This window comes from Equus asinus, chromosome 21 (assembly GCF_041296235.1).
Source record: "Equus asinus isolate D_3611 breed Donkey chromosome 21, EquAss-T2T_v2, whole genome shotgun sequence".
NCBI classification, from domain to species: Eukaryota; Metazoa; Chordata; class Mammalia; order Perissodactyla; family Equidae; genus Equus; species Equus asinus.
This window is the reverse complement of record NC_091810.1, coordinates 36,225,243-36,251,923: the sequence shown is the minus strand read 5'-3', so window position 1 is coordinate 36,251,923 and position 26,681 is coordinate 36,225,243. Positions and strand designations below refer to the sequence as shown.

At 43.8% G+C, this 26,681-nt stretch overlaps 1 protein-coding gene across 4 annotated transcripts in view; it reads right to left on the bottom strand.

Annotated features, from left to right (window-relative positions):
• ADAMTS9 (ADAM metallopeptidase with thrombospondin type 1 motif 9) overlaps positions 1-9,949 on the bottom strand; it is a 165,140-nt gene extending 155,191 nt beyond the window's left edge. For all 4 annotated transcript variants that reach the window (XM_014859294.3, XM_070493017.1, XM_070493019.1 and 1 more), the window contains exons 1-3: positions 9,810-9,949; positions 8,818-9,218; positions 3,623-3,785 (exon numbers count right to left, since the gene is read on the bottom strand). In XM_014859294.3, coding sequence (XP_014714780.3) covers positions 3,623-3,785; positions 8,818-9,218; positions 9,810-9,924 — 679 coding nt within the window. In that variant the 5' untranslated portion in view covers positions 9,925-9,949. The remainder of the gene's footprint in view (positions 1-3,622; positions 3,786-8,817; positions 9,219-9,809) is intronic.
• Between the last annotated feature and the right edge of the window lie 16,732 nt (positions 9,950-26,681).

Genomic DNA, 26,681 nt, shown 5'->3' with positions numbered 1-26,681 from the left:
TGCTCTCAAATGTGCCTAAGGTCACACAACTCACTGGAATAAGGATGGTTCCTGGTTTTAGCCTCACAGCATGGAAGAGCTACTCAACAAATACTTTATGGCTGAATAAATAAAGACGCACATGAATGAATGAAGTTGTAGACTCCTTGCTTAACTCACAAAGTTTTCACTATATCAGAATCCTTTTATCAGATTCCTTCTATATGTATTTTTTGTCTTTTTTTTTTTATTCTTCTCCCCAAAGCCCCCCAGTACATACCTGTATATTCTAGTTGTGAGTGCCTCTGGTTGTGCTATGTGGGACGCCACCTCAGCATGGCTTGATGAGCAGTGTCATGTCCGCGCCCAGGATTTGAACCAGCGAAACCCTGGGCCGGTGAAGCGGAGTGCACTAACTTAACCACTGGGCCACGGGGCCAGCTCCTACACATGTCTTTTTAATATGTTATCTCAGAATCTTTTTTTGAAAATTAGACATACATCAAGATGCAGAAATGAGCAAGACTTAGATTCCATCTGAGGGCAGCACTCACTGTAACAGCCACACTGCCCTGTCCTGGGCAGACTCCCATCATCCAGCAACTAAAGGGTTACACCCAGCTCAGCCACAGGCTTCCAGGGGTCTGCTCCAAGGCTTGGGCTATCTTCAATTCTGATGGGTTCGTGTTGAATATATAGGGTATCACTCCTGGAAATAAGTAACTTAACATCCCACACTTCAGTTTGCTCATCTGTGCAGAATTAATCTGTTAGCTTAGTGCTGACCACCAAGGTTTCTTCTAGCTCAAATATTCTATCATCCTATGAGAAGACATAGAAGGCATTGATGGAAAAAGCCAGGTCCAGGGCAATGCAAGCAGCAAGCGACAGACAGTGGCTACTGCCTTAAATCCAACTTTTGCAGGGACGCTCACATTTAGCTGAACTTCTGAATCACTTGGAGCACTTAGTAAACCCACTGATTCTTGCTCCATCTCACTTGCCTGGGAAAGGGGTTTGTTTGTTTGTTTTTTTAAAGAATCTGCATTTGTATGAGGCTCCCAGGGTACTTCTAAAGTTTACTCTGGTTACCAACCACTGCTCTGGGGCGGGGCCAGGGGTGGGAATCCCTGAAGTTGAAGGCATTGATATTCTGCAGAGAAAATATTTTCCTCTCTGGCCAGAGGGACTTCTCCCACCCCCAACCTACTTTCACTCCCTGTGCAAAGGCTACCTGGTCTTGGAGGTTTCCGTGACCTGCTGCTTCGTCCCTCTAATGGCTGCTGGTGAATTGTGCCATATTCCAAAGTTCTTTCCAACTGTTCTGAGCCTCCTGCATCTGAATTCAAAGAAGGGGTGCAGAAGCAGCTGGAAGAGAGAAACCAGAAGGGCATAGTCCAGCAGCAACCTTCGGAAGAGCCAATCAAAACTGCTGGGCTCCTAATTCATCACACGGGATGAAAGAAGGGCCCGCCATATTGGTCATTGGAAAGCAAAAACCAGAAGGAAAACTAAAAGTTGATATTGGTGATTTGAAAGGAGGTACATAAAGGCCCAATACCAACAATGACTAAAAGCCAAATAAATTTTTTTGAAAAATTAAGGCATCTTCCATTGTCCTCAACCTTCACCTTATCAGATTTCCTCTTCTTTGTGTTTTTAACAGGACTTGACAATGACTAGTTCTCCAGCCCAGAAAATCAAATGTCCATCGACTTGGGTAATTAATTTAAAAAATGAATACTGAGGATTTTTAAATGATAGTCTTAAGTAAGACTTCTTGCTCTCTCTCTCTCTCACACCCAAATGCACACGCATATATGCATCATACCTGCACAGCGAAGATGGGTCATGGAATAAGACAGGCAGACATGGGTTGTCATTATGGACTAGGTGTGAGATCTTGGGTAAATTGCTTCATCTTTGAAAGCCTCACCTCCTTTACCAGGTACAATGGAGGGAAGAATGGTACTCATCTCACAGGGTTGTGGTAAGGATTACATGAAGTAGCATAGGTAAAGTGCTTTGCACAAGGTCAGTAGAGAATAGCACCATAATAATTAGTAGGTTTTTTTTAAATGCTGGTTGGCAACCACTTTAGGGCAGAAGAACATCACAAAGTACCACAGTTCAATAAGTTAATCAATGAAAATATTATCTGAGTATCTTTTGAACATATATTAATAAGATGGAAGAGGAAAAATCATCTATTTCCTTTCTATCACATGCTATCTATATGTTTATATGGAGGTATAAAATACGCACTTGCTAATTCAAATCTGAGAAGTCAAGAAGTAAAGGTCAACATTCTTACTATCATTGTCAAAAAAAGGTGATAAATGTCTTGCCCTTAAACTTGCCGGCAGCTGGCAGTTGGCACCGTGAATGCTGCTGGGACTATTGTTTCTGAGTACACTCCTCCCTCATCTTCCCACCCCCTCCCCTTGGCTCATTAGAGAGTCTTACTCTCCAAAGAATATTTCGTATATATTCCATCCAGCCCTGGTGGTAAGAACATAGCACTGGACAGGATGAAGTCAAAAGATCAACAATGCGACACTCTTCAGCTTGGCCACTCCCAGGTTATCAGCAGCCGTCATTACCTTTGCTTAAAGGATTCACTGCAGAAATAATAATTCCAGGAGGGAAAGGACACCACACTGTCACCAGGAAAGAAGTGATATAGGTATGAGATGAAATGAACGATCCCTTTGGAAGCATTTTAGGAAACCCCCTGTTGCTCTTGAATTTTGGTCTTATTTGGAGATGCCAGAAAGACCCTGACAATTTATTTAAGGTGGAGAAGTAATTTTTAAAAGTAAAGAATGGGGAGAAGGACAAAGTTTTAGAAACAGGAAGTCCAAGAATAAAAAACAGTATTTTAACAAACATCCTAAAACACAGGGTCAAATGGAGGGATTTCTAATGATAAGCTATCATCAGGGAGAAAATAACCAGTCTTTAAAGACAGGGAAGGGCTGTTTCAAGACTGCAGATTGAGAAACAGAGACAACAGAAGCTTTCCAAGGTGCCCAGAATGACATATCTCCGTCCATGGCCAAACACGTCAGCATAAAGCCTCAAAGAATCTGGCCAGGATGGAAGGAAATCTAGTGATGGGCATATACAGATTTGACTGAAACCTGACAGTGCAACCTATAGTTCCATTCATATATTTTCCTGAAGGCATAGAATATTAGCTAAACTTAACCGGATAGGAAAATTCCAATAAACACATAGAAGTTTTTGTGAATTCCATTTGTAAGAATTTTTCATAACCCTATATGATAAAAAAAAAACAACCCAAATGAATAGAAAACACGAAGACACCAGGAGAACACAAGCAACTGCTGATGGAGGATGTGGGTATAATGGCCTCAAGACAGTACTAAAGCTTAATCCTAAAAATTAGCAACTTCAACAAAAGGTTTTGCCACATTAGCTGTGCAACCTTGGACCAGTTACTAAACCTCTCTTCAGCTTCCACGTTTGTACAATGGGGATATACCTACCTCACTCGAATACTGAATAAAAGACCACATATATAGCAGCATTTTGTAGACTGAAGGAAATACATGTCTGTAGAATGGCAATTAACCCATCTCACAGAGCTGGGATCTTGGCGTGAGCAAGAAGCAAATACCTGAGGTGTCACACGCATGCCTTCCTGTTGAGGGCTCTCTGTGGGGGGTGCTGCGCCTATAGATAATGTGGGGTTTGTTTTGTTCCTCTTCATCTTCTTGTTCATCAATGGGCAGTAGTGGTTCAATAAAATAATCCCCATCATGGGACCGGAATGTGCCCAGCTGCAAATGAAGAGATGAGAGGCCGATTTAATATAACTCAGTCACTGGGAGAAAAAACAAGGAAACATTGCCAAGTAGAGACGGTACCATTTGATTCAATCCCTTTCCCACAAGGGCTGCTCAAACTGAAAATGCTGCTGACGTATTTGGAGAAGCAGTTTATTTTCACTCTCTGCCATACCCTTGCTTTGACGCTAGTTTATTGCACCTGCTATCCAAATCTGTCTCTAAGAAATACTTCCACACTGCTCAAGTTCTAATCATATTAACTCCGACAGGCTGTTGAAAGAGGTGTTTCTGTGGGTTAAGACAGCCTGGAAACTTAAGGACAAGTTTGAGCTCCACAGGGAAAAGCTGGCCCACGGAAGCCTGGTCATTGATTCTAATTCAGGAAGCGTGAGTTGACCACAAGGCACTCAAAGTGGTGCTGCCTGTGGCATTGGCATATGAGTCTCTCCCCACTCCTTCCTTTTGCAATAGGGCGCCATATGATACAAGACTTTGGAGTCAGGCTGCCCCAGGTTCCACTTCCAGCGCCTCCACTTACCCACCCACCTTGGGTACGATCTTTAACTGCTCTGAGCTTCAGCTTCCTCATTGTCAATTGGGGATAAAAGTACTTACTGTAAAGAGTTTTTGTGAAGATTAAATGAGATAATGCATATAAAGTGCTTAGCAAAGCAACACCTTGGAAAGGCTTACAACATATTAGTGGCGCTGGTGTGGCTACTGTTAGCCTCTAACCACCAGCATCCAGTTTGCTTTCGCCATTCATTCTATGCACCTTGAAAGGGGTAACTCCTCCTCCCCTTCCCACATAGCCACAGAATTTGTAAATGATAAATGATGGCTCCAGGTTGAACCACTCAAACCACACATTACAAGAACACTGAAAAGTTCTCCACACCACGCCGGTGGGCAGTGTTTAAAGGAAGAAATCAAGTTCATCCTCCATTCTTCCTTTTCCCCACACTGGAAAAGAAAAGGCAGAGGCCTTTTACTTTCCCCTGGACACACGGGAAATGACTGTCCTTGAAAGTCAGCAGCAGCATCCAGGAATTGGTTAGAAATTCAAATAATCACCTTCCACTCCAAATCACATCTACTGAATCCAAATCTTTAGGGGTAGGGCCCAGGAACTGGAATTTTAATGAGTACTCCAGGGAATTCTTATGTAGGATAAAGTCTGCGAAGCACTAGGTTGCGACACTGAGGTTCCCAAACCCAGCTGAGCATCAAAATTGCCTGGGAAGTTCAGTTAAAATTTTAGATTCGTGGCATTACCCCATCTCTGCAGATTTAGAATTTCCAGGGGTGAGGTCTAGAATCTATTTTTAAAAAGCTCCCCACGTGATTCATGAGCCACTGGCTAAAAGAGAGGATAGCGCTGGTGTGGTCAGACTAAGACACGGAGTAGTTGGTTCCAGAGAAGTGATTTAACAAATTTATTCTCACCCAAGCACTTTGCCCTGTTTTCAATATACAACTCGGGTGCTCTCTAATCACAGAGCAGAAGCTGACCACATCATGTGAGACCTACTGGAGACAGGCCATAGATACTGGGAAAGAACCTGGAGCTCATCTGGTGAAGATCTGGCACCTCTGACCGGTAAAAGGGGAAACCAAGGCCCAGATGGAGGCAGTGACTTGTCCAAAGTCCCCCTCCAGAGACCCGGAAGCAGCTGAATAGGGGCAGTGCTGAGTCTAGAACTCAGGTGTCCTGGCTTTAGTCCAATGCCTTTTTAAAAAAGAACTCTGATCTTCTCTTGAGGAACACAGACTCAGTCTCTGGCCTGTGGTTAAAAGCATGGCTCAGAGAGAACGAGTGGGAACCCCAACTCTGTCACTCACTAGGTGTGAGACCTTCAGCAAGTCTCGAACTCTCTATGCCTCCGTGCCCTTATTTGCAAAATGGGTTGTTTTGAGCATTAGGTTGTGGGGAGGATTTGGGTGAGATAATGCATACATAAAGTACTTATTATAGTCACAGGCATATAATAAGAGTTCAGTAAATGGTATCTATATGAAGTCAAATTAATTTTGTTTTCAATTCACAAAACAGCTGCTTGATTGAAAAGCAGTCGTTTCCTGGTTAAGGTGACCATTTATTCAAACATACGTACTAAGGTATCTACCATATCCAAGGCTCAAATATGGGAGAGAAATGAATTGATGCTGAGCCTCCTGCCAAGGAGAAAAGGATAGAACACGGGTACCAAGAACTATAATAACAAGGGAGAGCGTGCCAAGCATCATAAGAGATACAGATAAGTGTCTACGAAGGTGGAGAGAGACAGAGAGGACAGCAGCCTGAAGGACTAGGAAGAGGTTTCTTGGGGAAGAAGATATGTAAGTTACTCTTTAAAAGAGGGTATGATCTGAGCATGTGAAGCTGGGTGAGATGACCAAGTAAATTCAAAGGCCCAAAGGCAAAGAGATAGGACTAGAATGGAAGGAAAATTCAGAGACAGAAGCAAAAGCAGATTGCAAGAAATACAGGATTTGTGGAGAAAAGCTTGAGAGATGGGAATGGATTTGTGGATGTGAAAGAGGTGAGAAGGTAGATTGTAAATGATCTGAAGTGTGTGATGAAGGAATTTCTAGTTGTCCACTAGGCAATGGGGAGCTATGCAAAGTAAGCAAATAGGGTACCAATGAGATCTTGCTCCTAGTCATCACTGATCTGTTAGTGGTGTGTGGCAGCGATTAGAGAGAAAAGACTGAAGAAGCACCTAGATGGAAATATTTCTTAGACATCAGTCCTAAGGAGAGAGGGGGAGAAAAGCAGAGAAGGCTAGAATTAGGGTAGGGATGTACAGAAGAGGCAAGAGACATACCTGAGATGGAATTAAGGGAAACTGATAACTGGCTGGTGTGGGGTCAGGGGAAGGGGACGGCTGGCATGGCCTTGTCTAAAGAGTGAAAGATTCCCTGGGTGGACCACTGGAACATCATGATACTACTGCTACAGAAATGGTAAAAGTAAGTCTTGGGAGGAAAGACAAATTCCAGAAGGCAGGTAAAGGGACGAGGGTTTTAGAGCCAGACTAACCGCTTAAGATAGTAACAGCCAGCGCGCATATCCTTAAGATGTATGCCGACTCTTTTCTCTCCCAAAGACGCAGTGTGCAAATTAAACGCAATATAAATGGGGTTATCATGGTGTAGGCGGTCCTTTCTGAAGTCCCGTCCCTCAGTTCCCAGAGTTACCACTGGCAGTCCCACGTGTGAGCTGCCACCTAAAATTGCCAATGGAAATTAAGGTCCTGCGCAGCAAAATATTTATACAACTGCTGGGGCCACTCAGCAGGGTGCGGAGGCGGGGATGGAGGAGGAGTAAAGGCTGTTTACAAACTTGACGTACACACGCAGCCCTACCCTTAAGGTTCTGGAATTGGGGGTTACCATCTCGGGATCTGGGGACGCTCTGATGCCCCGGGTTCTGAAGCCTGACTTATGAGCACCGGGGCCATAACCTTTCGAAGCACAGGATTCCTGCGCTCTGGCCCTAGATCTTGGGGCAGCGATGACTCACTGCAACAGCCCCTGCTCCTTCGCCAAACTGCCGTCTCCGCCCACCCCCAAACCATGTCCACAGAGCGCTGCGGCTCCGGGCGCTTTGCTGGGGGCTAAAGGGTCTCATCCCCCATCCCTGTATCCCAGCAGGCTAAACCTTCCCCCGCGCCCAGTCTTCAAGTTTGCCTCGCTCCCCACCGGACCTCCCCATTGAGCAGCCGAGATAGACGCGACATCTAGACGGGGTACTCTGGATCCACGAGCAGCGCGCGGACAAGGCAGCAGAGCGTCCGGGGTAAGTATCCTTGCTCCCACTTAGAAAAGGTGACAGCGGGGAGTGTGAGTGCTCAGGGGAAGAGAAAACGCATCACCGGGACGCAAGGCACACAGCGCCGTGCGTTGTAGGAGCCTGACCGGGGAAAGTTTCTGCGTCACACGCGCGTGGCAGAAACGCACGTCGCTTGGGAAAGTCAAGGACCACTCTCGCTTGGGCCAGAACTTTATAGTGGGTCCTCAAGTGTCATAGGAGAGGGCGGACGTCGTATACGACCTACTGAAGGGCAGGTGGGGGTGGGGATGGGGGGAGGTAAGCAGCCGGTCGGGGTACCAGCTTGGATCCCCTGCTAAGTGCGTATTTTGCAGCGCAGGGAGGTGGCCGCCCCGCCCTCTCGCTTCCCTCTCTAGGGAAACGTGCACCGCAGGCTCCCTTTTCCAATTCTCTGGAACCCCTATGGGTGGAAACCCCAGAGGAACCGAAACCTCATCTGGGCAGCCTCCTCAAGCTCTCTCCCACCATTTCTGCTTCTCGGGGCCACCCCGCCAGCAGGGTGCAGAGTCGGACTGTGCCGCACCCCCCATTCCTAGTTTCCACCCTAATTCAAAGCGTCTAGCACAGGCTCCACCCTCTTCCCCGCCCCCAGAGCCCTCGGCCCACCCTTCCGTTCCTGGGACGGGACCTGTTCCCTGTCAATCCTGTTTAGCCTCAGGGTTCCTGGCGCGTGAAAAAAGGCCCTGCGAGAACATGGGGACTCTACGTTACGCACCGCCCTCCACGACACACAGAAGGAACTCCCCGTACCCGAGGCTGGGGATCCTCAGCCCACACCCCCATCTCAAGACGCGCCAATGAGGATTCGGGTCCTCCCTGCGCTCAGCTGCTCCGCTCCTGGGCGGCCGAGTTTGCTGCAAGGAAGGGCAACTCTCTCCGAGTTTGGAAACCGACTTCCAAGCCGCCTCTGGCGTTGGGCAACGCGCAGCTGAGCCGAGTTCTGACCCTAGAAAGCTCCGAAACATCCAGAATCCCCTGGGGGCGGATGCGTGCGCTCCTCTGGAGTGTAAGCGCACGCAAGCGGCTAGCCACCCAAACCGCACGACGCAAACGAGTTTCTAGCTGACATTTAACGCCAGAGCGGAGGTTCGGCGCAGTGAGGGTCTTAGGCTAGAGAGCAATTAAGTCTTCCAGAAGCGAGTGAGAAGGCGGGAGGGGAGGAGAGGAGGGGGGCGCGCGCCCACTTACCATTCCTGAGCAGAGGCTGATGACTGCCGTGTGCTCGGACTTGGTATTGACATGGCCTTTGTAGAAACAGTGCTTGAGTTCCGCTTCCTCCTCGGAATAAAACTTTGTCTGGTTCACCCCAGGCGCCCCGAGGAGGGTGACAGTGAACAGTGGAGCGATAAATCCGGCATGGGCGGTGAGATTAAATAGAAACTGCTGGCCGAAGGCGGAGAGGCGGTAATGCGCCTGGGAGGAGGTAGAGGAGGAAGAGGAGGAGGCGAAGGCAGGCCAGGGGTCAGAGGCAGAGTTAATGCTCCGTCGCCTTCTTTTGAAGTGCACGTTCGTGGGAAAGGGTTCTCCGAGAGCGTTCACTCGGATGGGAGACGCGATTTCGTATTCGCTCAAGGTCTCTAATAATTTCACTGCAGAGAGAAGAGAGGCACATGAACCAATAATTCAATTTTCCGCAAGTTTTAATTTAAAATGAAGGTGGGGGCTTTGTCGTGAGTTATTTTCCAGAGCTTTTTGCCCATTCCAGTCAGTCCCTTCACCTTCAGTTACTGGACAAATATTTGTTGACCACCTACTGTGTGCCAGGAACTGCGCTAGGTGCCGAGGATACACGATTCCGAGCCAGACAATGAACAAGTCAAAATACATAAGATAAATTCAGATCCTGATAAATACCCTGAGTAAAATAGAACATGCCGCTATCTGGTGCCCCCAGTTACTAAGTAACTATAGTTTGGGACATGGGAGTGGGGAAGGGGAAAGATCAGGCTAAAAGCAAAGTGTGTGTGTCGGGGGGTTGGGGGGACTAAATTCGTTCCACAGCGTCTCTCTCTAGAAATTGGCTGGGAATGACCTAAAGAAGGGAGAGACCGCAAAGCGGGAGATAATTCTTTCTAGGAAAAGGAAAAGAGGCCTCCGCTGCGGGGTGCCTGCTCCCGGGCGCGGAGGCTGGGGAGGTGGTGACAGGGGCAGAGGGGTGCCGGGGGCCGGAGCCTCGTTACCTTGCCTCGGGTGTATCCTGTCCTTGCGCACGGCCGCCGCGGCGTCTGGGCTCCCCATCTCGGCTAGGTCCCGCACCAGGAGCGTTAGCAGTGTGGCCCAGGATACAAACTGCATGGTGCTCCCCACCCCTCCCCCCGCTGCCCCCACCCCCCTCCCTCCTGCCCTCCTTGGCTGCGGCGGCGACGCGAGGAAGCGGCCGCGGAGAGCGCGCGGAGCCCGGCGCCCGCCGCCAACTTTTGACTTTAGGAGTCGCTGAGGGCTCGCCGCGAGGGTCCCGTCTGCGCTCGGCTGAGCAACGCCGCCGCCTGCCGAGAGCTGAGCCGCTCGGGCCGCAGGAGGAGAAGGAGGAGGAGGAGGACTGGGGCTCGGCTGCTCGGCCGCATAATGTCCAGGGAGCGGGCCGGAGAAAGCGCGGAACGTGCGCTCCGAGGCGCGCCGGGCGCCCTGTGCTGGCGGGGATAGCGGAGCGGCTTCTTGAATGGGGGGCTGGGGGGCGGAGGCGGGGGGGCCGCGGGTCCTCCGCCGCTCAAATACCCCCGGTGCCCGCCTCTAGGAGGAGAGGGGAGGAGAAAGCGAAGCGAGCGGGACCGCCTCCTTCCAGACCGTGTCCCCTCCTCGGCCGGTGCAGGACTCCCAGCCGGCCTCCGGCTGCAGGAGGCGGAGGCCAGAGGCGCCGGGAGCGCCGGGGCAGCCGATCGCGGTCCCGCCACCTCGTGGAGACGGGCTTTGCTGAGTCTCCCTGCCCCGGAGAGAGAGCAGAGAAAGTTCTCTCCTTTTCCTGGCGCTCACAGTCAGTCTCTGTCTCTCGTCTCTTCTCTTCTCTCTGCTGTCTCCCTTCCGAATCTCTTTTTTTCTCTTCTTCACCATGTCTTTCTATGCCGCTCGGTCACTGCGACCTATTCTCTCCCTGTGGTCTCTTCCCCCTCTCCCACTGTGCTTCTCAGTATTTCCCTTATTTCTCTCTTTCCTTTTCTCTTTCTCTCTCCTCAGTACCCATTTCTTTGCATAAATCCTCACCTTCTGCTCTTTCCCCCACTTTATGAATTTCTGTCCCTGATTATCCCCTTCTTTTGGTTTCTTACAAGTGAAAGCGTCCCAGTGCAGGAGCGCCTTCCCTTTCTACAGTTTCTCACTGGGGACGAGATTTGGCATCTGAGCTCCGCTCTCGATTTAACCGCACCAAGTCAAGAGTTTTAGAGATGGGGCTCTTAATCTTGTTGTTTGAGGTGTGTTTCAAACGCATGGTCTCCTGAAAATTTCGAAAAGCTTTTAAGCTGCTTTCCCCAACCACTGTCGCCATCCCGAAAGGGTCCGTAACATTCTGTAGGTGCCCGGTCCAAAAAAGGTTAAGAACTGCTCTGGGCAGCAAAAGGGGGCGGGGACTTCGGCACCCCAGACTGCCCTGGTTTAGGGGATAAGGGGCGGGGGAGCGGAGTGCGAAGGGAGAGCCGTGGACCCCAGAGGGGAGGCACCAGTCCCAGGAGGGACTTCTCAGTCACTTCCGCTTGCTTTTTGTCAGACAGATGCTTGGAGCGGCTCAAAGCTGGCGCTTCAAGCGACACCTACCTCCGCCTTGGGATGCAAATTTGGAAGTCAGAAATTATGCCGGAGAGGGAGGATATGAGTGTGAGTGTGCATGTACCTCTGTGCGTGCGTGTGTGAATTGTTTAATCTTGGCTGGTTCTAAAGCACTTTTTCCTTCCCCAGCCCTCACGAAGATAAGATGTGCTCATTTCAAGAGAAAGGAAATGGCAATTTCGGTAAAAGATATGACAAATGTATGTTTGTCCAAGTGCTCCACAACTGGAGTTTTCTGTTGCTTGATAGAATGGCACTCAATGTTGAAAATACCAAAGACTGCCAACATCAGGGACCAAATAGCAATATGTTAGATGTGTCCACTATTCTGGAAATATTAATGCATGTATTTCTCCTGGTAGAGGGAAAAATGACTTGGCAAGACTGGAATTTCCTAAAGCAGTTGTTAACCCAAATGAACCAGTGTTGCCATTGTCTAACTTTATTACTGGAATTTGTAATGGGTATATACAGAGTAAAGATGAGAAAGTAGAAACACCTGCAAAGAGCACAATCAGAGATTTTTAAAGGATGACATTTAAATCTTTTTCTTAAACCTTCAAAATAATTCACTAAAATGTTTCTTCTAATACACAATTTTCCCTTTCATTATGTAATGAAATTCCTCACCATCACAGTGTCTGAGAGTTGCTGAGAGTTTAACAAGGAATGGAAAAATATCAAGAAATTAAAGTATTAGCTGATTCCTATGGAAAATATTCTAGAACTTGCACTGTAAAATTACCCCAAAATATAGCACTTTTACAGACACATAGATGAACAGAAGAGACAGTCCAGAATTAAACCTATGCGCACACGGTCAATTAATTTAGGACAAAGAGTCAAGAATATACAATGAGGAAAGGACCGTCTCTTCAGTAAATGGTGTTGGGAAAACTGGGTTCCCACATGCAAAAGAATGAAACTGGGCCACTGTCTCACACCATACACAAAAATCAACTCAAAATGGATTAAAGACTTGAATGTAAGACCAAAACCATAAAACTCCTAGAAGAAACATAGGGGGTAAGCTCCTGGACGTTGATCTTGGCAAGGAGTTTTTGGATTTGACACCAAAACAAAGGCAACAAAAGCAAAAATAAGTGGGGCTACATCAAACTAAAAAGCCTCTGCACAGTAAGGGAAACCATCAACAAAATGAAAAGGCAACCTACCGAATGGGAGGAAACATTTGCAAATGATATATTATATCTGATAAGGGGTTAATATCCAAAATGTATAAAGAACTCATACAACCCAATAGCAAAAAACCCAATCCTATTAAAAAATGGGCAGAAGATCTGAATAGATAATTTTCCAAAGAAGACATACAGATGGCCCACAGGTACTTGAAGAGGTGCTCAACATCACTAGTCATCATGGAAATGTAAATAAAAACCACAATGAGATATCACTTCACACCTGTTAGAATGGCTGTTATCAAAAAGACAGGAAATGACAAGTGTTGGCAAGGATGTGGAGAAAAGGGAACTCTTATGCTCTGTTGGGGGGAATGTAAATTTGTGCAGCCACTACGGAAAACAATGTGGAGGTTCCTCAGAGAATTAAAAATAGAATTACCAGATGATCCAGCAATTCCACTTCTGGGTATTTATTCAAAGGAAGACACAACACTAACTTGAGAAGTTGTCTGTATCCCCATGTTCATTGCAGCATTATTTTAATAGCCAAGACATGGAAGCAACCTAAGTGTCCATCAATGGATGAATGGATAAAGAAAATGTGGTGTGTGTGTGTATATACATATATACACACACGTATCCATATATACCCGCACATATATACATACACACACTGCAGTGTGGAGGTTGGTTCTATAAATAGGAATATAAAATTACCTGAGTTCAGGGGGAAAAGTGGATTCTATAATAAATTGGCAGATCACAAAAGTTTGCTCTGAATGAAGCAGAGCTTTTGGGGGTCACCTGGAGTTAACAAAGTGACAGTGTTTAGCCTATTTTCTTCTCCCAGGCTTTACTGGAATTGAATTTATTATAGGTTAAGTGAAAGACTTCCTTGGCTGATTCTTCATGAAAACTGGATCCCAGAGGAGTGAGGATCAACATGAGTCACTAGGGAGAGAGAATCTGGTCAATGGAAATGCGAGAGATGACATCACGAGTGACTTTGTTTACAGAACACCACTGAAAACAGCAGGAAGGAGGTTTAAGCAAAACTGTCTATTGCCACAGAAAGGGGAAATCCCACACCCGAATGATAGGGAGAGACCAGGAGCCAGAATTAAAGTGAATAGTTTCCTGAGTGGTCAGCAGTGGGTGGTTTTGGAATAGATAAGCCCATGGTGCTGATAGCACAGGATTCTGGTGAATGAAGCACCAAACAGGGAATTGGGGAATTGGTGGTGGCTCAACTCTGTGACCTTGGGCAGAGCCCTCCCTGATCCAGTTTCATGTTTGTGTAGCAGAGATGGGAGAAACTTGTCATCTTCTCTTGCCACGTGGGTGAATGACCTTAGTGTATTTTTTGAAGTCTTCCAAATACTGACTTCAAGCAAAGTATAATGTAGAGAAAGTAGTTTATACCGTTAGTGATAATAACATGAGATTCTCTTCAATGAGTTCCTGCTTTGTGCTAATTATTTAATCCTCATAGCAGTCCTGCCATCTGGGTTTTACTCTCCCCATTTTACGTATGATGCAAATATAAGCAGAGTTTAGGGATTTGCCCAGGATTAGACATCTGAGATTGTACTGAGTTGGGATTTGAATAGGGGTGGGGACTGCAGCTGAGAAATCAAGAGAAGACTGAGACTTGTAAGGGCAGCAGCGAAACAATTAGGAAAGCTCATCAAGTGTAAGGAAGTGTGCCTAGAGACGAAGGCCAAGATTATCCACACCCCCGTATTCCCAGTTCCTGTGTACGGGCGCAAAAGCTGGACGGTGAAGGAGGCTGACAGGAAAAATGTTGAGTGACTTGAAAGACGGTGTTAGAAGAAAGCTGTACGGATCCCCCTGGACTTTCAGAAAGATGAACAAGTGGGTCCTAGAGCAAATTAAGCCTGAACTGTCGCTGGAGGCAAAAATGACAAGAATGAGGCTCTGTCCTACTTTGGGCATATCATGAGAAGGCAGGGTTCTTTGGCAAAGACAATAATGCTGGGAAAAGTAGAAGGCAGCAGGAAAAGAGGAGCACCAAATATGACATGGATTGACTCCATAAAGGGAGCCATGGGCATGAGACTGTGGGAGCTGAGGAGGGCTGTTGAGGACGTCATTCATTCATAGGGTCACCAGCAGTCAGAGACGACCTGATGGTAAACAACAGTGTACCTCCAAAGCTGGTGATGTGTCTTAATCAGAGCAGCCTGGTAACGTAAAGATGTTCACCTAATTGTTCTTGATCGTTCAGCCTTTATACTTGGCCTAAAGAATATGATCTATAAGAATGTTATTTTTTTTTCCATTTAATGCTAACTCTAAAGTTCTAAATAATTCTCTTGAGCCTACTTGGAAAGTCATAGTTCTAATTTTTAAGGTGGCTCTAGATAGCTCATGAATAGCTTATGGCAATTTACAAAGTTGTTCACTCACAAGGGGTTCCTTGCTTACTTGTCATTCCAGAAGACCATACTTTCACTCTTGCCCAGGCTTTGGAGCCCCAAATGAATCCCACTAATATTCACTTGAGACTCTTTGGGTCTCAAATCCTTATTCTGCCCCCTGCAGTATCCTGTGGAATGAGACCTTCAGACCTGGGTTCATCATAACTGTAAATGATTGAGAAGTGCTGATCTTCTAGCTCAGATCCAAGCCACTCTTAAACTGGAGCCAAATTAGAAAGCAATACCATGTGGGAAAATTCCATTTCACCATTGTCTAAAAGTGCACATTCAACATAGACAGTTGTTATAGATATGCTGGCTTGGAATATGATAACGCTCAGAGTATTTTGAGATGCACCAGAATGCAGCATGCCCCCTGAACGTTGAACTTCTCCTGTCCTAGTTTGTGTCACACTTTTTGTTGTTGTTGTTGTTGCTGGGTGTTCTTTGTTAGACTTCAAACAACATGAAGGCGAGGAGCAAACCTCTCTTCCTCACCATTCTAGACCCTTGGTGGCTCATAATAAGCACTTAATGAGTATTTCTTAAAAGAATGAATTAACTATTGCCACAAAATTGTTTGTAGTTTTTTAGAGCCAGTGTTTCTTTTAATTTATAAAAGTCATTCTTTCTCTCTCTCTCTCTCACACACACACACACACACGCACCTATTCACACAGGAAAACCCAGGGATGATTGAGGTAATCTCTGTTTCTCATGGTATCATTACTCATGGGAGGCAATTCTTGCTTTAATTAGAATCTTATCACAATTCATTTTCTTTCTGCAGTAGGAATTTCCAGAGCTAGGCTTTTGCCAATGGCCACTTCAGGATTGTGAGCTCTTGGGAACACTGGTCTTTTTCAGTGGTCTCATTGCCACAACCATTCTAAACTCTTGTGACCCTCAGTTCAGCCTAAAGTCTTTGTGTTGTTCAGGCTGTGCTGTGGTCCTTGCTATAAAAACAGCATCTGGCCAAGAGGCCTGCCTTGGAGTTAGAAAAGTAGTGCAGGATTTGAATTCCCCATGATAAACTTATGTGGGGACCCACTACAAAGAAGGTTTTCAAGGAACTTTTCAAAATATCTCAGCTGCTGTGACTACCGAGCACAATGAAGAGGGGCTGGGGGCAGGAGGAATACCTTCATTTTCCAAATTAGTGTGCAAAGATGTGGGTCTGTCGCATGTACCAGCTTGACCTGGTAATGAGATTATGTGACATCGAACCAATGCCAGTTGTAAATGGTATATTCACCATGCACCACCTTTGTATTAATTTGGCACCAATAACACAAAATAAGTTGCTTCCTGAAATGTAAGCCTAGCAATTAGTCCCTTGTCAAGTCCGTATCAGATGTTGGCAAAATAATTGGTTTTGCAGTTTTTTTTTTTTTTTCCGCTCAAAAACAGGTCTGACAGTACATATCAGTGGCATTCATGGCAAGCATAACTGGAATACACTTCAGGTAGTGTTTGGCTCTGTGCAAGAGGTACAGTTACAAAAAGCAAGTGTTTGGAGATATGATTTTCTTTTGGGCATTCTCATCCTGGTGGTGGTGGTGCCTGAATTCTGGTTACGATATGCAACACAAATTCACCCATTTAAATATTTTTAATCAACGCTTCTTATGGTTGATTATTCAGTTCATTAATTCTGAACACAAATCTGGACCTTGCAGAACTTATATTTGCTCTAAGGTGCCTTTTCCAATAAAACAGAGGTCACAGTAGAGAAATGACTGCTTGAGCAGGGACTTTGGTCCTTGTGTCCAGGAGTGACAAAGGCCCCCAAAATAGAAAATTGACACAATTCAAGACCCTCTGCTCCCCACTTCTCTGATCAGCTGAAAAGGGAAGGGAGCCGTCAAGAGACAGTAAATGCAATGAGATGTTAGGCAATTATGAAAATGTAAGGAAGAGCCGTGTGTTTTAGCACATAAACCCGTCCAAGATGTATCTTTAAGCAGCAAGTCACAGTGTCGTTTGTCTAATTGGGTCCCATAGTAGTGAAAACAAAATAAAACAGCAACCACAAAATCTCCGTTGGTGCTAGAATAGGATACACATAGAAAAAGTCTGGAAAGATGGATTTCACCAAACTATGAGCATATGACTGTGATCTCTGGGACTGGGAATTATGGAAATCTTTACATTTTCTGAATTTCTATGATACCCATTTCCATATTGTTTGATTATTTTTACGACAAGAATATATAACCTTCTTAATGAGAAAAATTGTTTTTTTTTTAAGTGACAATATATAAAGAAAATACGATGGTATCACCAACCTTAGGAAAATTTTTCTCATAAATTATGCATAACTTTAACTTTTTCTGTAACATTCAATATGTGTTTCATTATTTGAAAATAACCTCATATATGGTGTATATGTGAACAAATACTAGGAAGAGATTTATGATGGCTAAGTCATGGTTTTGAGGGCAGTTTGTGACTTAGATAGAAATATAAGCATTAGATACACAGTAACTGGATTTAAAATGTGAATGGAGAATAATAGCTGAGTAGCAGGAAAAAATAGGAGCTTTCCCAGCCCCTGATTATATAAACAGGGAAGACATTGGTTCATTCAGTCAGTAGATATTTATTGACCATCTACTATGTGCCATGCACTTTGCAGACAGCAGAGGAGTTCACAGTCTAGTGGGGAAGAGAAGCACAAAGTAAGTAAATATGTGAACAAGTATATAATTAAACATTGTTCTAAGTATCGTGGAGGAGATTAAACGGGGGATAGTTTAGATTAGGTGAACAGAGAAGGCCTCTTTGAGGAGTGATGTGGAAACTGAAACCTAGAGAATAGGAAGGCGCTAGCCCCTTAAAGAGGAGGAAGAAAGATATTCCTGAGAACTGCAGGGCAAGGTCTGGGATAGGAAAGAAGTGGAGTGTTCAGAACCCAAAGGAGCCCTTGTGGCTAGAGTTCTGTGAATGAGGAGGAGGTGAGTTACGGTGGGGCTGGGGGTGAGCCAGAAGCCAGGTGATAGAGGGCCTCTCAGGCGAGGAGTTTGCATTTTATTCTGAGTGCAAGGGGAAGCCATGGAAATATATGTTAGGCAAGGGGATGGCAAGATGCCCATTTTGTTTTGAAAAGATCCCTCTGGCTCCTGTGTGGAGGATCGAGTCAAGGGGCCTATTGTGTTCAAAGGAGGATCATAGTGGCTTGAACTAGGATGGTGATGGTGGAAGTAGCAGGATTTGGACACATGCAAAGTATATTTTAAAAGAAGAGTTGACAGGACATGGTGAAGGATGTTATAGTGGGGATGAGAGGGAGGGGGCATCAAGACTGAGTCCCAACATTATTATGCAAAAATTGATGTCTTTTTTATATACAAATAACAACCAGATAGAGAATATAAAAGAATAAAAACTCTACATACAACAGTAACAAAATCACTGCGAATAGAAATAACAAGAAACGTGCACTGCCTATATGAATGATATTTTAAAACACAAATGAAGACTTCAGAGGAGATGTGAGTAAATGGAAAGATGCCATATTCTCAGGATGACTGAACAGCAAAAAGGTGCCTGTTCTCCCTCCGACAGTTTATAAAATGATCAGAATCCCAATACGAATACTAACAACTTATTTCTGAAGTTTTAATTTTGTTTGAATGAGACATATTGAGCCAAAGTTTATGTGGAAAGACAAAAAGGAACAGCTCAGAAAACTTTGAAAATGACGAGCAATGTGGAGAATCCACTATTAACACCAGGTATTAAAATAGGATATAAAGCCTCAATAAATAAGTAGGATGATATTGGGTTCTGAAGGAACAGAAAACCCAATGGAAGAGACTAGAAAATTCAGAAACAGATCCAACTGGGAGAATTTATTTTCTGATAGAGGTGGCTTCTGACATTGATTGGAGAAACATGGACCACTCAATATATGGTGCTAGAAGGCCTTGGGAGCCAAGTGGTTTACACATGGTAATAATAGTAATAACCACAAGAATAAAGTTGAATCTATGTCACATACTTTACATATTTTACTTTAAATACATACTAGATCCATATCAAATAGATCAAGAATTGAATGTAAAAATTAAACCAAAACAGATCTAAAAGGAAACGGGAGGGAATAGTTACTTTATATCTGTGGGATAAGGAAGACCTCGTAATTATGACTCAAAATCCACAAGCCATGCAAGAAAAAAGTTGAAATATTTAACTTCATTACAAAACTAACAAAAACACATTATGTGACCGAAAACATCATAATCAAAAACAAGTGTCAAAGGACAAACTACAAAAAAATCTTGTTAGCTTGTAACATAAAGAGAGAGCTTTCCTTCAATCCAAAAGAAAAATCTGCAAAAGGTATTAACTGACAGCTCACAAGAAAGGAAATATAAATGGTGCACACTTGTGAAAAGATACTCAGTTTTACTCATGATAAAAAAATTTCAAATTAAAACTATTCCAGTTTTTCAGCTATCAGGCAAAATCCTGATAAATGCAGTCAATTACTGAGGCTTTGGGGAACTGGAATACATTGTTGAGGGTGTAAATTGATATAGCCCCTAAGCAGGCAATTTGACAATGTCTATCAAAACTGCAAAATCGTATACCCTTTGACCTAGCATTCCACATTCTATACATCAGATATTTTTGCATATATGGAAAATGACACGCACAAGATTCTTCATTGATTGCAGTATCATTTCTAATGGCACAAAATTACAAGCAATGAAAATATAAACTATAGGGGACTGATTAAATAAATTAAAATACATGGATACAATGAAACACCATGCATCTGTAAAAGAAATGGTGTGTGTGTCTGTGTGTAGGGGGGTGAAAAATGGAGAAAAATAACATTGCATTTTTGTATTTGCTTATATATTCTAAAGAATCTCTGAACAGATACGTAAAAAACTTAGCACAGTGGTTACCCCGGAAGGAAGACTGGGAACTGGACAGATGGGGAATGTATTGTTCTACTAAGGCTGCATATTAGTCAAGGTTCTCCAGAGAAACAGATCTAAAAGGATGTGTGTGTATATATGTATGTGTATACAGCCAGCTGGAGACCCAAGAGAGCTGATGGTTTAGTTCTGGTCCAAGTCTGACGGCCTGAGAACCAGGAGAGCTGATGGTTTAGTTCTGGTCCAAGTCTGACGGCCTGAGAACCAGGAGAGCTGATGGTTTAGTTCTGGTCCAAGTCTGACGGCCTGAGAACCAGGAGAGCTGATGGTTTAGTTCTGGTCCAAGTCTGACGGCCTGAGAACCAGGAGAGCTGATGGTTTAGTTCTGGTCCAAGTCTGACGGCCTGAGAACCAGGAGAGCTGATGGTTTAGTTCTGGTCCAAGTCTGACGGCCTGAGAACCAGGAGAGCTGATGGTTTAGTTCTGGTCCAAGTCTGACGGCCTGAGAACCAGGAGAGCTGATGGTTTAGTTCTGGTCCAAGTCTGACGGCCTGAGAACCAGGAGAGCTGATGGTTTAGTTCTGGTCCAAGTCTGACGGCCTGAGAACCAGGAGAGCTGATGGTTTAGTTCTGGTCCAAGTCTGACGGCCTGAGAACCAGGAGAGCTGATGGTTTAGTTCTGGTCCAAGTCTGACGGCCTGAGAACCAGGAGAGCTGATGGTTTAGCTCCATCTGAAGGCCAGCAGGCTCAAGACCCAGGAAGAGCCTGGTTCAGTTCAAGTGTGAAGGCAGGAGGAAGCCGATGTCCCAGTTTGAAGGCAGTCAGGCAGGAAGAACTTCTCCGACTTGAGGGAGGGTCAGCCTTTTTATTCTATATAGGCCTTCAACTGACTGGATGAGGCCCACTCACTTTATGGAGGGCGACCTGCTTTACTCAGTCTGCTGTTTTAAATGTTAATCTCATCCAAAAACGCCCTCACAGAAACACCCAGAACAATGATTGATCAAATATCTGGGCACCCAGTGGCCAGGTCAAGTTGGCACATAAAATTAACCATATGGGCTGCCATCACAAAATACTACAGACTGGGCGGCTTAAACAACAGAAATTTATTGTCTCGCAGTTTTGGAGGCTGGAAATCCAAGATCAAGGTGCTGGCAGGGTTATTTTCTGGGGGGGACTCTCTCCTTGGCTTGTAGATGGCCTCCCTCTTGCTGTTTTCTCACCTGGCCTTTCCTCCTGGTGTCTCTTCCTGCTCTTACAAGGGCACCAGTCCTGTGGCATTAGGGCTCCACACTTATTTCATTTAACCTTAGTTACCTCCCTAAGGCCCAATCTCCGAACATAGTCACATTGGGAGTTAGGCTTTCAACATATGAATCTTGGGGTGGAGGTGGCACAGTTCAGTCCATAACAGGGGATGAGAGTGGGAGGGAGACTTTCATTGTTTACCCTTTTGTACCTTCTGGGTTTTAAGCTACTTGAATGTATTACCTATTTTAAAAGATTTAAAAAATGAATTTCATATCTCTGCCTCCAGCAACTTGGAGGATATTGGTGCCATTCACCTGAATGGAGAAGGCTGAGGGATAAAAAGTTTGGCAAGGTGGGAGTGGGGTGGGGAACATTGAAGATGCTGGAGACACAGGCTAGTGGAATGTCAGAGAGGCAGGAAAGGAAGTCTTCCCTGTATTTACAGTCAGGGAAATGCATGAGATCACTCAGGGCAGTGGTTCTCAAATTTTATTTAGCATGCTTCAGAATCATTTAGAGGGCTTGCTAAAACCTATATTGAAGGCCCTACCCTCCATTTCTGACTCAGTAGTTCTGAGGTTGGGCCCAAGAATTTGCACATCTAATAAATCCCGAGGGACACTGATATTGCTGGTTGGGGACCCCACTTGAGGAACCACTAGCCTGGGGCAATTATTCTCCATTCTAGCCTCACATTAGTATCGCGGGAAAGTGATGAGAAAAAAATACCTGCGACCCATCCCACTGCAGACCAATTAAATCAGAAGCTCTGGGGAGTGGGCCTGGGCACTGGTACATTCTAAAAGCTCCCCAGTTGTTTGCAATGTGCAGCTAGGGCTAAGAGCTTCTGACCAAGGGAAAGAGACTAGAGAAACAAGAGAAGGCCAAGAGAAAAGACCTTAGACATCTACCTTTTAAATGACCAGTAGGCAAGTAGGAACCAACTAAGAGATTCAGAAGTGAAGAGGTAAAAGGTAAACCAGGACCTCCACTTGTGTCATGGCAAGGAGTTACTAGTTGGCAGGCTCTGTGCTGGGTTCTGGTGATACAGGTACAAATAAGACCTACACAGCCTTCAAGGACCTTTGTTGGTGTTAAGGACCAAGACGCTCTTTTAAAGAAGCAGTGGCATAATCTATCCACTTCCTGATGTGTGCCTGGAGAAATACTTGCTCACATGCCTGAGAATGCATGTCAGAGATGTTCATGGTGGCATTGCTTGTAATAGTGAAAAATTATAGGCTACACATCCCCAGCAGAAGAATGGCTGTGTTATAGAAAGTCGTATGATTATATGGCAGAACACTCTACTGCAGTTCAAAGGTGTGAACCAGGTAGACATCAATTGGCGAGATCTCAGAAAATATTGTTGAGCAACAAAAAGCAACTTGCCACATGATGTATATACCGTTTATGGGAAAAACAACTCACACGTGTGTTTGTGCATAAAGATATAAAAAGAGGTCTAGAAGGATGCACTCTAAATTCATACTTGGAGAAAGGGAGAGAGGACAAGTTTGAGGATGATGGATCAAGGGACTTTAGATGTATTTGTAATGTTCTTAAAATGTTTAAGGCTTTTGTGCCAGCCTGGTGGCTCAGCCGTTAAGTTCGCACGTTCCGCTTCAGCGGCCCGGGGTTCACCAGTTCGGATCCCGGTGCGGACATGGCACCGCTTGGCAAGCCATGCTGTGGTAGCCATCCCACATATAAAGTAGAGGAAGATGGGCATGGATGTTAGCTCAGGGCCAGCCTTCCTCAGCAAAAAGAGGAGGATTGGCAGCAGATGTTAGCTCAGGGCTAATCTCCCTCAAAAAAATAAAATAAAATAAATGTGTAAGGCTTTTGATAAATGCACATATTTAATTACCTCAATGTACTAATTTAAAATTTTAAAAGTCATTTACAAATGTCGATAATTACTATAAAATCTAAAGTTAATATATGCATGCACTGGAATTTCTGACTTTGTATGGGGTCTGGAAATAACACTCTCTCTATCCCCTCCTGATTTGGGGGTTAACTGAAAATCTTCACGGACCGTGTGAAGTCTGTCTCCCAACCCATTTCCTAAACTGAGAAAAGGGCAGAAACTATAACCTCAAATAAAAAAAAAAGCTGTTGCTTGACCGTTACTCTTCTATGAATTTTTCAGGGAAACAAAGTGTTTGAAATAGCATTTCAAAGATACAGACAGCTTTCTTCCCCAGAGTCCTGCCTGGCAGACATGTTGCAGTTACACAATCAAGGAGCTGTGCTGGAATGCAACTCTGGAAAGGCAACCAAGATTTTTATTTCTCAGGCCTCTGTCTCTTCCATAGCAGCTAAATGATGCTGGGAGATTCTATAGATAAAGACATAGAAATCCACGGAAGCACACTTGAACCTGACAGGTATGGACCTGTGACCTTCTGGACAAATGGATACCTTAGAGCTACCTGTGTTGACAAACCTCATTGTCTCCCTGAAAAGCAATGACTTTTAAATCCTCAGATGTTCATTTTCAGAGTCAAAGACAATCTCCTTATTAAGTTCCAGGAGAGCAGGGACCTGTATGTGTTGTTGCCATTGTGTCCCCAGGGTCTAGCGTAATGCCTGGCATATAGTAGATGCTCAGTAAATATTTATGGAATGAATGAAGACACACAAAAGAAAGATAAAAATAAAATCATGGGTGAATTCTATATAATTTGAGTGAAAGAAACCAGACACCAGAAAAGTGCATCCTACATTTTCCATTTATATAGTGTGAAAAACAGAGTAGATTAATTAGTAGTGATAGAAAATGGTTAATTTTGGCGGGTAGTAATTTGGAAGGGCATAAGGGGGCTTCTGGGATGCTGGTCATGTTCTACTGCTTGATCTCGGGGGTGGTTACAGGGATGTGTTTACTTTGTGAAAATTCACTAAGCTATACAATTATGATTTGTGCTCTTTGCTGTTTGCATGCTATTTTTTTTAAGTTTACTTAAAATAAATAAAAGCAACTTTTTCCATAAAATATTTATTGTTAAAGGCACATTGCCTAAGGTTTTGAAGTTTTAATCCTTTGCTTCTAGATGATCTCATCTCTGGAAAATTGTTTTCCAACCCTAAACATATTTTCATTTTGTATTGCTGAAGAGAAAATGTATGACGTCACCTCCAGGCCTTCAAGGCTCAGCTCTCCCTGTTCTAAGGCAATTATTCTTTCTTATAGGAATTCAGCTGATGGTGAAACAGCTGTTGTAGGATTGGAAGCAGCTATTGAGTTTTTACCACCCGTTCTTTATCCTGCCCCTACTCTTTTGAAATTTCTAACCCCTTAAACAGATAAGGGAGACTACTGAAAGAAAATCAGAGACTTCAGAGATGTGCAATCTGGGAAAAATATGTGACATTTCCCACCATTTAATAACCACCAGACTCACTAAATTTTCTAATTTTTTTTCTTTTCTTTCTCTCCCTCATTCCTTTTTTTTTTTTTTTGGTTAAAATAGCAAAACGTTTTAAAAGGCCTTGAACCTAGTAACCCAGAAATGTAACTTACACACACTTGTGCATGTACAAAGTGATAGATTTACAAAGTAATTCACAGGTACGTTGTCTCTAACAGCAAAAGCTTAAAGGCAACCTAAATGCCCGTCAGAAGGGGACTCGCTAAGATAACATTCAATAATAGAAAAGTATGTGACCATCAAAAAAGCTGTCTGTGTTCAAGATATATAGATAAGTGCAAGGTACCGTGTGTTTAGACGGCTACCATTTATGAATGTGTAAATTATTTCTGGAAGGATACATAAGAAACTGTTAATATTGGTTGCCCTCAGAGAGGGATGGTGTACATGGGCAGAAGAGAGGCTTTCCCCTGTACACCCTTTGGTTTCTTTGATATTTAAACCACATTATGTATTGTCTAATCAAAAACAAGATTTTAAAAACATATAAAATAATATTTTTGGCAATGGTTATTAGAGAGAGCCCCAATTTTGACAAGGATGTGGAACACTGGCACAATCTTATATACTTGTTGTTGGAAGGGGAAATTGGGATGACCTAACAGGGAGGCCATTTGTCAAAATATATCAAAACTTCCAAATTTTCCTTTTGACTATCTATTTCCAGTCTTAGGAATTTATTTTTAAGAATGTAACTATAACTATGAGACATTAATGAAAGAAATTAAATGAGACTCAAATAAATGGAAAGATATTCCATGCTCATGGATTGGAAGAATTAATATTGTTAAAACGTCCATACTACCCAAAGCAATCTACAGAGTCAGTGCAATCCCTATCCAAACTCCAATGGCATTTTTTACAGAAATAGAACAAAGAATCCTAAAATTTGTATAGAAACACAAAAGACCCTGAATAGACAAAGCACTTGAGGTGAAAAAAGTGAGAGAAGAACAAAGGAAGTGAAAAGAAGTGAAAGAAGAGGAAACCTGAAGGCATCACCCCCGAATTTCAAACTCTATTACAAAACAATAGTAATCAAAACAATGGGGTTTTGGCATAAAAACAGACACAAAGATCAACGGAACAGAATAGAGTCCAGAAATAAACCCACATTTATATGGTCAATTAATTTTCAACAAAGGAGCCAAGAATATACAATGGGGAAAGGACAGTCTCTTCACTAAATGATGTTGGGAAAACTGGACAGTCACATGCAAAAGAATGAAACTGGACTCCTGTCTTACACCATATACAAAAATCAACTCAAAATGGATTAAAGACTTGAATATAAGACCTGAAACCAAAAAACTCCTGGAAGAAAACGCAGACAGTAAGCTCCTTGACATCGATCTTAGCAATGATTTTTTGGATTTGACGCCAAAGCAAAGGCAACAAAAACAAAAATAAACAAGTCAGACTACATCAAACTAAAAAGCTTCTGCACAGCAAAGGAAACCATCAATAAAATGAAAAGGAAACCTATGGAATGGAAGAAAATATTTGCAAATCATATATCTGATAAGGGGTTAATATCCAAAATGTATAAAGAACTCATACAACTCAATAGCAAAGGAAATAATCGGATTAAAAAATGAGCAGAGGATCTGAATAGATACTTTTCCAAAGAAGACATATAGGTGGCCAACAGATATATGAAAAGGTGCTCAACATTGCTAATCATAAGGAAATGCAAATCAAAACTATGATGGGATATCACCTCACACCTGCTAGAATGGCCATTATCAAAAAGACAAGAAATAGCATCGGCGAGGCTGTAGAGAAAAGGGGACCCTTGTGCACTGTTGGTCGGAATGTAAATTGATGCAGCCACTATGGAAAAGAGTATGGAAGTTCCTCAAAAATTTAAAAATAGGACTACCATATGAGCCAGCATTTCCACTTCTGGGTATTTATCCGAAGGAAATGAAAACACTAACTCGAAAAGTTACCTGCAACTCCATGTTCATTGCAGCATTATTTATAAGAGCCAAGACATGGAAGCAACCTAAGTGTACATCGATGGATGAATGGATAAAGAAGTTTGTGGTATCCATCTATATATCCTGTCTATCTATCTATCTATCTATCTGTCTATCTATCTGTCTGTCTATCTATCTGTGATC